Below are 11,964 nucleotides of genomic sequence, written 5' to 3'. Positions count from 1 at the left end.
CTGGGCCGGCCCATTATGGTCCGCTAAATCTTATGGGCCTTCGGTTGGGCCGGCCCATTTAAACTTTGTGGGCCACTTTTGGGCCGGTCCACGTGTCAACATATCATAGGCCCATCTCGACCGTTGGATGAGTGACACCTATGCCAACGCGGAGCTGACGCATGGATCCGTCGGCCAATGAGAATTTTACACGTGAAAAATCGGCATTGGTCGTGGCTGTTAACGAGTTATCGGATCCAAAATCCGACCCAATAGCTTAACGGCGTTCCGTTACGGTGGATGCCACGTGTCGGTCACCCTTGACGAAAGCACTTCTGTGACGCGAGATTTATCGTCATGGAAGTGGACACTTCCGTGATGATAATTTTGGCAATGTCATGGAACACTTCTACGACGGCACAGGTATGACTATCTTGATTCTGTCATAAATTTGTCATGGATGTACATGCATGACAGAAAACGCGGCCTACTGTGACAAACACGTATCATCACGGAAGTGTATTTTTTTTGTAGTGTAGATCCCCCTCTATCACATCCAGACTCATCACCATGCTACCAAGATCCTCCCTCGTCATACCAGACGATGAGGTTCCAATCCCAGATGCCATCACAAGGGACACCTATAAACAAAATAGGAGAACCCTATACGTAGTCCTACCTCGCGGGCGCCACATCGGTTCCAAGGCCAGGAAGCGATGCAACGGCTGTCCTAAGAGCAACTCTAACCGGGCGAACCATTTCGTCTGCCAAAATATGTTTGGGTCATAGTGGACCAAAACACCGACCCAACGCGTCGACCCAAACCTAAAATGCGTCCATTTCGTGTCCACGTCAACCCATTTTAGGCCCAAATTTGGGACTGAAATGCATCGGTGTGGACACGACGCGCGTCCCCACGGTGTCTGACACGGCCCCACATGTCGGCCGGCCAACAACCGAACACAGTCGTATTAATAGCGGCCACCGACACAGAGCCCACGCATCAGCCAGTGGAATCGTCGAGGGGGTCCTTTTTTAATCCACGCGTGCGGGGCGGGGGGCTCATCCACTTCCATTTTCGTCCACATGTAGCCGCCCCTGCGTGCTTCCTTGCTGGCGACAACCAAACCCTAGCCATGGGTTCCTTCGGCGGCTCCGACAAGAGCAAGGGGAAGTTCACCCCCGATGCTTCCTCCTCTCGTGCTCTTCCTACTCCGCCATCACCGGCGCCTGCCCGCCCGGTCAGGCAGCGCTTTCACATTCTAGTGCACCAGGCACGGTGGCACCGGTAGTACCGACAGCCACCGCCGTACCCAGACGTCATCCAGCCGCACGACTGACATCTGGATCCATAGCGGATCCCGGTGTGCGGTTTCACGGTCGCGGCGGGTGCACGCCGAGTAGGTGCACAGGCGGCGGGTGATCTTAAAGCCGGAGCAGCGCGCGCATCCGGCGTACGCGCCAGACTCTCTCGATTGGGAGATGTGGTTCGCCCTCAAGCACGAGGAGCAACACCGCCTTGGCGTCCACCAGCACCACATCCACCCTCCGCCGCCCCCTTTGGACTAGTTGAAGGAGGAGGCTGCGTACTAGGCCGCGCTGACGGCAGCAATGCAGACCTCCATCGAGGACGATCGGCGCAAGGCGGCGAAGGAGGAGGCGGCCTACGAGGCTAGGCCGGCGACTGCGTGGTTTTGCCATCGCCACCAAGGAGGCTCCCGGAGCCCAAGGCCGAGCCGGAGCCCGCGGAGCGCTACGTCTGGACCAGCGAGCTGCGCGAGTGGGTCAATGCCCCTCGTGGCTCGGCGTAACGCCGGCATAGGAGCAAGCCTACCTCCGGCATTGGAAGGCCCAAGAACTGCTCACGGAGCGGGAAGAGGCAAGCGGCTGATGCAGCTCGAGCGCGAGGAGGAGCGACATGCTGGCGAGCAAGCAGTCCAGCCGGCGGTGCAGGCGGCGCAAGAGGGTGACGTTGCCCAGGCCTGGGAGGCGGCATTCCCCTTAGCTGGCCCAGCGTTGGAGCTGGTTGACCTCACCGGGTCGGACGACGTGGATGCCTAGGGCAACGCGTGCGGCGGCACGAAGTTTTTTTGTTTAATCAATGTTTAATGTTTTAAGTGGACTTTGGCCGACATTTGATCGGTTTTTAATATATAATTATGTTAAATTTGAACGTGATTACTCTTTTTTATTTAAAAAGCCAGCGTCCTAGAAATATGGGTTGAGCCAGCATTGGGCGTATGCTTTGACCCAAATGGAAAAGCGGACACGAGCGTCCGCACGACCGATTCAAACAAACAAAAAACGGACAAAGGACGCGTCCGTTTGGGTCGACTCATTGGAGTTGCTCTAATCGGCCCAAGAACCATCCACGACGAGGACGAAGGCATGCGCTAGGGGAAAGATAATCTCATCCTCGACGTGCATCGACAAGTGGGGAAAACCTAACGGACGACGCGTGGAGGAAAAGTATAAGAAAATCTCAGCCCAACTTCTATCTAGTATATTCCATTCTCTCGAATTGAGTCTAGCTCATGGTTACTCCCTCCGTATGATGAAAAATGTAATTTAGAAATTTTAAGACAAATTATGGAGTGAAGTAAAAAATGCATTGAAAAGATGCAAGCATCTCTCCTCTTTAATTACCCAACCCCCAATGAGCTAAATGCATGTAAAAATTACGAAATTGCTTTATGCACGACAGAACCGCACGATCTACAGACGACACCTTCCATCCCAAGAGCGTTGGGTAGCAGCTTTAAAAAAACAATTGCATGAAGTGTGCATGCTCGTTGTAGGTGCTGCCACGTTGGATCGTCCAGGCGTCGGGCACAGATATGTCGTGTGTATAGCATAGCTCTAAAAATTAAGAAGATCATATGTTGAATATTATTAGTCTTGATTACCGTGTGATGAGGAAGAAGCATTTTTTCCATTTTAGTGCATTTAGAAGATAAAAATACATTTTTTATGAACAAATTTTAAACCCAAATATACACTCTTCATCAGACAGAAGGAGTAGGTGTTTTGTGGTGGACTATACTATACTATAGCAGTCTGGTCAAGAAAATACTGTACTGCATAGCAATAGAGATTTTTTTTTTCTCATCTCAATCAAATCAAAATAATTGTGGTACGTATTCAGACACTCAAAGTCATAGCCCAGATCCGTGGAGAGAGAATAAATATCCGGGCGATCATGGTACGATAGTGCACCGTCAGCTCCTAAAAATATCTCGCCGGTGCTCTGTAGCGTCTCGCCACGTGCCCCCTCACCAGCCGGAGGTTACACACGCCCGCGCCCCACCCAATGAATGCTGGTCGCCGGGGCGGGCCCCGCAGAACGGTCTGATGTCGCCAAAGCACGTGAGCTCGCGGTGACGTGTCGAAATTTCCGCGGCGTCAGGTCGGCCGGTACAGGAAAGGTAGTGACAGTTCTCAAAAAAAAAGGAAAGGTAGTGACAAGCGAAAGCTCCGTTGCACATGGAGTCAAAGGATTTTTTAGGCGTGCCCAATTGAAGCAGTAGTTTAGATACGTGTTACTATCTCTGACACATATCATGTCATTTTTTTAGCAGTGCATCAGTCTATTTTTAGCAACCACAATATGTGACGGCAAAGTAAGTTGTCCGTAAAAATCCTACTGATTTTATCTCTCTTTTAGATATTACTATATTCTCTGCGTTCCTTTTTACACTGCATATAAGATTTATTTGAGGATATTATCATAGACTTTAGGACTTTTTGCGCAAAGCTTTTCTGAAGTTGGCACGTATATTCTTCGGGAAGTGCTACAAATCATCCGGATGATTTTATCCAAAATTAAGCCGCCTCCTAATCCATTCGATTTGACGTTTCACATCCGTAGGATCAGAAAGCTCCCCGTGGCAGCACCAAGCAGCAGCTCTCATGGCAGTAGCTCCCATGCCAGCACTGACCATGCCCGACTGTGCTTCAATGCAACCCCTGCCGGAGCTCCGACGACCCACCATCGCTTCACTGCAGCTCCGGCGGTGCTTCATTGCAACTCCGGCGGCGCTTCAACGACCCCTATGACGCTTCATTGCAACTCCGGCAGAGCTACATTGCAACCCCGACGATGTTTCGTTGCAGCGCCAACATCGGCGCCGCGGTGCTCCACGGCATGCAGCATCCTGACGCCGCCGGTGAAGCTTCACTGCAGCACCGCCACCATGCGCCGGTGCTCCATTGTATCACCGGCTGCTCCGTCGAAACTCCACCGCAGCACTTGATGGCCGCCGGCGAAGCTTCAGTGCAGCGCAGCGCGACGGCCACAAGGTGCTGCGATGAAGCACGACGACGACCGCGGAGGTTGCGACGCAGCGTGGCGGCGACGGAGATGCTGCGACGCAGCAGGCGGGTGGTGACGACAGATCTTGAAGCAGCAACCGCACTGATGCACGCGATGGTCGGAGGGGACGCAGTCCTTTGCGGCCTTACGGCTGGTTGCTGGAGAAAAGCGAATCGACGGGAAAGGGACGAGAAGGTCGTTGGAGTTCTTTCTGGAGATAAGGATAAGGGAACGCTCGGGGAAGAAGAGAGAAAACTACTGGACGAGCTTTCTCTCGCGTGAATAGATGACCAGTTAAGGGAACGCTCGGTGGTGGTGCTCACAGGGACGCGTGTCAAGCATTGGAGGCGGCTTAAGATGTGATTAAATCATCCGGCTGTTTTTTATCGTTTTCCATATTCTTCAAGGCGAAAGGAGAAGGTCAAGGTAAACATGCTTCAATATATCTATCTCTATCTTTACTAAGCTCGTTAGGAACAAAGTGTTGTGAGCACTTTAATCCTCGATCACACCGTAGATATCTCAAGGACCAGAGCGAATGACGGGCCAGTTCTTTTGAGCGATTCTACCAGAATCACCCCCCTCCTCGGCTTTTTCCAGAATCACCACTTCATATGTTTTTTACAATCCTAGTTAATTAGACCTTAACTAGATAGGATTGTAAAAAAAAATATGGAGTGGCGATTCTAGAAGAAGCTGAGGAGAGGGTGATTTTGGGAGAATCGCCGAAAAAAACTGGCCCGAAAGTGACCATGGACCCTGCTGGTCCCTTCAAGTTTTCACATGCTACAGGACTGCACCGCTTTTATGTAAATTGGCTTGTGCAATTTGTTTGGTCTCGCATGTTTTGTTGCGACACACATCCTTCACAACTGCATGATTTTCGTTCTGCCCCAAAATTAATGTCTCTGGTCCATCCCCTTGGCGATCTTGTATGATAGTCTTGGTCCATTTCTTAGCCTTGTAGTACAAAGGCAATAACCATGTGAGTGCCATTTGGATCCACTTCTTATGGAGTACGATCTATGGGCTAGTACCATGAATGCAATTTCAACAAGCATCGATTTTGCTTTTGCAGTAGACGACATGCATAGTTGAATATGTGAATACCTAAAGCCTCTAGCTCCCTACAAAATAAAAACTATAGTTACGGTTGCTCCTCCTCGTGTGCAATGGTGTCCTCGACATGCATACGACAGGCGGGTCCAATTATTGGGTCTTCCTTTATACAATTTTCACAAATTTGAGGTTTGAATTGTTAAAACGTTGAATTATCCATTCAAACATGTAAATGTGGCATGCTAGGTCGTTATGCAAGTCGCGTGCTACAAAGCCGGATCACCCACCGTGCAAAAAGCTACAACTCTTCTTTGTTGGCTGATGAAAAAGTTTCTGGTTTTGGGCGGTGTCACGTTGGTAAAGGCGTGGTTATGGGGGGGGGGGGGGGGGGGGGCAAGACACAAGAACTACAGCAGTGTGGATGTGATTTAGAATTATAGAGCCAATTGAATTTGGTTGAAGCTCACACTTTGCATTGTAGACTTAAAAAAGATTCGAATGTATTGTACGTACTAGTTTGTACAACTGATTAAATTTTAGAAACGACGCCTTTTAGCACAACACAACAATAGAAACTTAGGAGAGAGCAAAATATGTAGTAGATCGTCTGACATCGCATAGTCGGACCGAGCGCATCACTGCGGTGTGCTCCATACATGCCGGCATGACCCCATGCATCGAGGATTTAGTGCGCCGCGATTGTATAAGCCTATAATTTCGAAATAAAACTAATCAAACGGCTGATCCGCATCCGCTTGCGGGATTAACCGGATAACGCCTAGCGAGGGCCATTAAAAGTAGATTTCGCGATTAATCCCTGCCACGCAAATCAGATCTGCCACGTAGGCGGCAACCGCGTGTACCCAGGAACCCGGCGTGCGCATAGCTCACACGCAAACGAACCAGCAAAAGAAGAAAAAAAAGGGGAGCCAACGCTCCAAGCCGCCTCCTCCGCGAGGGGATAAAAGCCGCCCCGTCCCGGCGTCACGCGCACAGAGCAGAGAAGAACGGCCACTTAGCAGTAGCCAAGCCACCCACGACCACGCCGACGCCGACGCCGACGGAACCGCCACTGCAAAACTGCCAGAACGTCCGCAGCGCCGATGGCGTGTTGGCGGAAGAAGGTCGTGTTCCGGGCGCGCCGTGCGTGGGCCGCCGTCTCCGGCCGCCTCCTCCGCGGCAGCAAGTCCGGTCAGTCTCCCTCCCCGCACCCCTCTCCAACTCAACCACTGTCCAGGCGTATGTTCGTCTAGAAAAAAACGGTGATGATTTCCGGTTGGTTTCTTGATTGGAAGCGCTAGATGGCCAAGATTTTCTCTCCATTTTGCTTCCTTCGGTGTTCCTGAAATGAAAGAATAAACAGATGAAATGTGGGTCTGGAAAAACGCAGGTCATTGGTCCTGCCTTTTAGAGGTGTTGGGACGTCTAGATGCATGTTTGGCAGCAAATTTCGATTTCACGGGAATGATTGATTTCTTGGGCCCCTTAATTTGTTCGTCGCTAGGAAAGTTGTTTTTCTTTCTCTCTTAGTAACGATATGTGTTGGCTATTCCTTATTTGCTTCTTCGCCTAAAGGGATACAAAGAGAAAAAATATGAGAAATTTCTGCACTCAGAAGAAAATCAAAATTTGTTTATCTGCCTTTCTTTTTAGAGGAAAATTTGTTTATCTGTCGGTACAAAGATCTGGTGGGCAGAAGTACAATACAGTCCAGATTTACGACTATACAGAAAAACATGACAATTTACCTGTAATTCTACATTTTCACTTCTTTCTGTAAGCTGGTTTGTTCGTCTTTATACTGCACCAAACATCATTTTGAATAGATTGTGATGTGAACAAGGTGCGATATGGATTGTCGAGGGGAAGAGGCCGAAAGTTCAGCCCGTCTGTTATTAGAAGAAAATCGGTAAATAGGTCCCCAACATACAGACCAAAGAACATGAGATAATGCTTGTATTGCTAGGTAGTACTATTATCTCCGGAATTAAGTGCAGTAAATTCGATCTCTGGGGTCTCGTTGTGTAGCCGCGGCAGTAGTACTAACATTTACTACTGCAAGATCTCGATTTCAATATAGCGTGCTGTGATGAGCTACGCATGGCATGATTTGCAGGATTCTAGCTTAAATTCGTGTGGGATTCGTGGAGGCTTTCTGTGTTTCAAACCATAGGATTTTGCAAGAATTTCACATGAAGCACATACACGTTGGAAAATTCGTATGCTCCAAACACCAAGGGGCCTCATTGATCATCCATCAGATTTTTCCTTTTTGCAATCTTTAGGACCACTCAGATCGATCTCTCATACCTTGTACGGATTTCCTGCTGGACCAGTAGGCCTTTTCCATCTCTTATGGCCTTATGGGAGAGGCCTCCTATTTGTCTCTGTCCGTCCATTTGGTTGGATTGAAGTAAATTGTGGTGACTTTTCATCAGTAGGGATGGAGCAGAAGCTCCTGTTGCTATCAGCCTAGATAGCAATACATACTTTTGTATAGCATTGTTTGATTGAAACTGAGACGTCAATGTACCTTGTGTTAGAGATGATTTTTTTACAAGAACACGTCTGAAACTTTTCTCAAAAGAAGAGAAAAGTAAAGTAAAAAAGCTTATCTGAAACTGAATCTGCGCACTGTGATGCAGGCAGCGGCGGGATACTGAAGCTCCACGAGGACGTGCAGACCTGCGGGTACCAGGACGTGCAGGTCATGTTCGACATGCTCACCTCTGAGCTGGAGGCGGCGCACGCCCGCAACCGCAAGCAGCCTCCATCGCCCCCGCCGGCGGCATGGTCCAGCCGCTTGTCGTTGTCCTCCTCCGCCTGACCGAGGACAGCACAGTAGAGAAGAAGACCATTCGTTGCAGTGCATGGCACTCACGAAGAACGTCACCATGTTAGTTTTACAAGTTACTGCCTGTGCATCAGGCGTCCATCCCCCTGCTCTTCTTCTACCCGGCCAAAGAGCGAAAGACCGCCCTGTTGATGGTGTGTAAATAGAGGCGGTGTATGAAGTTTTTGCCGGCCGGGAGGAAGAGGGAGGCAAGAGGGGTTTCATTTCTATTGCTGTCATTTTCTTGTCAGATTTTGCGCGGTTTTCACATGTTGTGCGTGCGTTTGGAAGAAATCGAGACTTGTTTGTTCGCATAATGTCATTTTCTTGTCATTTTCACCTCTTTTGCACAAGGCTTCGTTTATCTGTATATAAAGAGAAAGAGAGTGGAGTTGCGAACGTCAGGAAAAAAAATCTGTAGAAAGCTTATAAACCTCCATGTTTGTAGTATTATTGGCCATGTATGGAAATATTTCTCCTATGAAACTACTGGTACCGATCTATGTTTCACTCGCAACTACAAGATTATAGAGGTAATTGTGAGAGCTACACTTTTTTTGACGGGGAAACGCAGTAAGCAATGAGCTGTCGACGCCTTTGCCATCCTTCGGTATGTCATTTGCTTCCCTTTCCTCCTTCTGTATGTTGCAGAAGCGATACGTTGAGTTTTAGATTGACCCAGTCCGGACCCACAAACTTGCGGTTGGTTTTTTTAAAACATACTAACTTTATTCAATCGAAATAACTGATACATTGTTCAAGAGGAAGGGTTCAATTTCATTCAATGGCTCCTCAAACCAATTAACAGTATCAGAAAATCTAGCCAACCAAGCAAGTTCATGAGCTACTTTATTTGCCTCTCTATTATAATGTTCAAACTTAGACACAGAAAAATCAGAAGCAACAAAATAACAATCATCCAAAATTGCCGCCGCCACTCCTGCCGAGCGTTCTCCATTATTCATAGTCTCGATGAACTCCAAGTTATCAAAATTAATATAGGATTGGTTTTAGGCTGAAACACAATCTGATAATGAACATGAACCTAATGAAAATATTAATGATGATGTTCATGATGATGCTCAACCTAGTAATGATAATGATGTAGAAGTTGAACCTGCTATTGATCTTGATAACCCACAATCAAAGAATCAACATTGTGATAAAAAAGACTTTGTTGCTAGAAAACATGATAAAGAAAGGGAACCTTGGGTTCAGAAACCCATGCCTTTTCCTCCAAAACCATCCAAGAAAAAGGATGATGAGGATTTTGAGCTCTTTGCTGAAATGATTAGGCCTATCTTTTTGCGTATGCGATTAACTGATGTGCTTAAAACAAATCCCTATGCTAAATATATGAAGAATATCATTACTAATAAAAGAAAGATACCGGAAGATGAGATTTCCGCCATGCTTGCTAATTACACTTTTAAGGGTGAAATACCAAAGAAACTTGGAGATCCCGGAGTACCTACTATACCTTGCTTCATTAAAAGAAATTATATTAAAACTGCTTTATGTGATCTTTTGGAGCCGGTGTTAGTGTTATGCCTTTCTCTTTATATCGTAGACTTGACTTGAATAAGTTGACACCTACTGAAATATCTTTATAAATGGCTGATAAATCAACTGCTATACCTGTCGGTATTTGTGAGGATGTGCCTGTTGTGGTTGCAAACGTTACTATTTTAACGGACTTTGTTATACTTGATATTCCCGAGGATGATAGTATGTCTATTATTTTTTAAAGACCTTTTCTTAATACTGCAGGGGCTGTTATTGATTGCAACAAAGGCAATGTCACTTTTCATGTTAATGGTAATGAGCATACGGTACACTTTTCGAGAAAACAACCTCAAGTTCATAGTATCAACTCAATTAGAAAAATTCCATCGATTATAATTGGAGGTTTTGAATTTCCTCTTCCTACTATCAAAAAGAAATATGATATACTTACTATAGGTGATGTGCATATCCCCGTTGAGGTAACCTAGTGACATTCGAAATTTCTCCGGTTTCATGTTAATCGGAATGAGTTTGTTAACAAGACTTGATCAACCTTGTTAGTGGATTCTTTTTGATGAGCATGAGATGGATGAAACTAGAAGCACAACCTTCTGTACCCCACTTTTACTTTCTGTTATTTATATTAAATAAAGTAAAAATAGTAATTTTTCTGTCTGTTTCCTGACTTATTCGTGCAATATAAAAATATCCCGAAAATAAAAGTCCTCAGAATGCCATGCCAATTTAATATGATTTTTTCGGGGGTGGTGGGCGCCCCCCCTCTAGGGCGTGCCCCCCGCCTCGTGGGCCCATGGTGGCCCTCCTCCATTTATCCCAGCACCCATATTCTTCCTCTGTCTCACAAAAACCCGAAAAACCAACTCAAGCACGAGTTCCAGCCACTTTTGCTGTGATTTTCGATCTCCTTGCTCAAAGCACCTCTCGCAAAACTGTCTGGGGAGATTGCTCCTTGGTATGTGACTCCTCCATTGGTCCAATTTGTTTTTGTTCTACTGCTTTATTCTTTGCAAATTTGTGCTGCATAGGTGACCATGTTCTTGAGCTTGCATGTCAAATTTATATGGTTCCAAGTAGTTCTAATGCTTGATATAGGTTCTAGGCACTTGTAGGAGTAGTTGCTATCAATATTATTGAGTTTGGTTCACTTTTGTTTGAAGTTACTAAAAATTTCAGAATCTTTCAGAGAAAAACAATATGCTTAGGAAGATGTTCCAAGGTGGTTCCTCTAAGAAGCAAGGACCCAGGATTGCTATGCACGATGCTGACGAGGATCCACCAAGAGACGCTCCAGTACGGCCTTGCGAATGGCCGTCGGAAAATTTTATGGACCGTGCGGGAATTAAAGAAGAATTCAAAGCATATTTGCGCAATGCCGGTCTTGAGGATTTTGAGGCTAACAAATGCCCCCAGTATCATGATCTCACAAGTTCATTTGTGAGGAGGTTTGAGTATTCATCTTCGCGTAATTCTCCTTCAGTCATGTTTGATCTTTATGACAAATCTTATACCATGGACCTAGAGGATTTCACTCTTGCATGCAAACTTCCATCATGGGGTAGTATTAGGGATCCCCCTAAATCTGAATTTAGAAACTTTCTTGCTAGTATAACTGTAGGGGAATCTAGAGATATAACGCAGGCTACCATAGGGAGCATTCACTTTCCTGCTATACATTATTTTGCTCTCTTCATCGGTAGATGCATAAATGCTAAGGATGAAGCATGTCACATGTGTGTCCCTGATCTTAGCATTCTCAGGAGTGCTGTGTTAGGAGACCAATCTTATCATATGGGAGCCATTGTAGCTCGTAGGTTGCATCATAATAGACATAATGGAGATTTATTTGAAGGAATTTATGCAACCCGCTTAGCTCATTTTCTTGAGATAGACATTCGTGAGGGTGATACGGAGTTTCCTCCTGCATATTTAGATTATGACTCTATGGCTTCGCACCAGTTTGTCGAGAGGCCTGAATCACCTCTCTTATATCGTTTAATTTTTGATAAACGACGTGTTTTATGTATTACTCTCCCTGCTCCTACCTTCTTTGATTCACAGACAAAAAGGAGATATGTTATTACCAGAGAGGAGGCAGAAGAGTACAAGAGGAGAGCGGAGGCAGCTCGACTCCACACTGCAGCTCAGCGGGCGATAACCGCTGCACATCAGTATGATCCCAACTATTCTTCGTCACAGTACGACCCCAACAACTATTATTATGGATATCCGCCAGGCCAGCCGTGGCCATAGACCA

The 11,964-nt window shown here is 46.6% G+C and overlaps 1 protein-coding gene across 1 annotated transcript; it reads left to right on the top strand.

The window, feature by feature from the left end:
• Positions 1 to 6,323: 6,323 nt before the first annotated feature.
• LOC125523680 (uncharacterized) lies at positions 6,324 to 8,522 on the top strand. Its single transcript, XM_048688740.2, has 2 exons — positions 6,324 to 6,541; positions 7,996 to 8,522. Exons 1-2 carry the CDS (start codon positions 6,454 to 6,456, stop codon positions 8,175 to 8,177), a joined length of 270 nt encoding a protein of 89 aa, XP_048544697.2. The 5' UTR covers positions 6,324 to 6,453; the 3' UTR covers positions 8,178 to 8,522.
• The last annotated feature ends 3,442 nt before the right edge of the window (positions 8,523 to 11,964 follow it).

The sequence above is a fragment of the Triticum urartu genome, chromosome 7A (assembly GCF_056163025.1).
Source record: "Triticum urartu cultivar PI428250 chromosome 7A, HENAU_Tu73, whole genome shotgun sequence".
Lineage (NCBI taxonomy): Eukaryota > Viridiplantae > Streptophyta > Magnoliopsida > Poales > Poaceae > Triticum > Triticum urartu.
The sequence above is the reverse complement of the archived record's forward strand: the minus strand, read 5'-3'. Positions and strand labels throughout refer to the sequence as shown.

Excerpts from the sequence above, each read along its gene's own strand:
- LOC125523680 (XM_048688740.2), top strand. The coding sequence starts at position 6,454 with ATGGCGTGTTGGCGGAAGAAGGTCGTGTTCCGGGCGCGCCGTGCGTGG. Across the intron at positions 6,542-7,995 it reads CCTCCGCGGCAGCAAGTCCG|GCAGCGGCGGGATACTGAAG; the intron begins GTCAGTCTCCCT and ends ACTGTGATGCAG.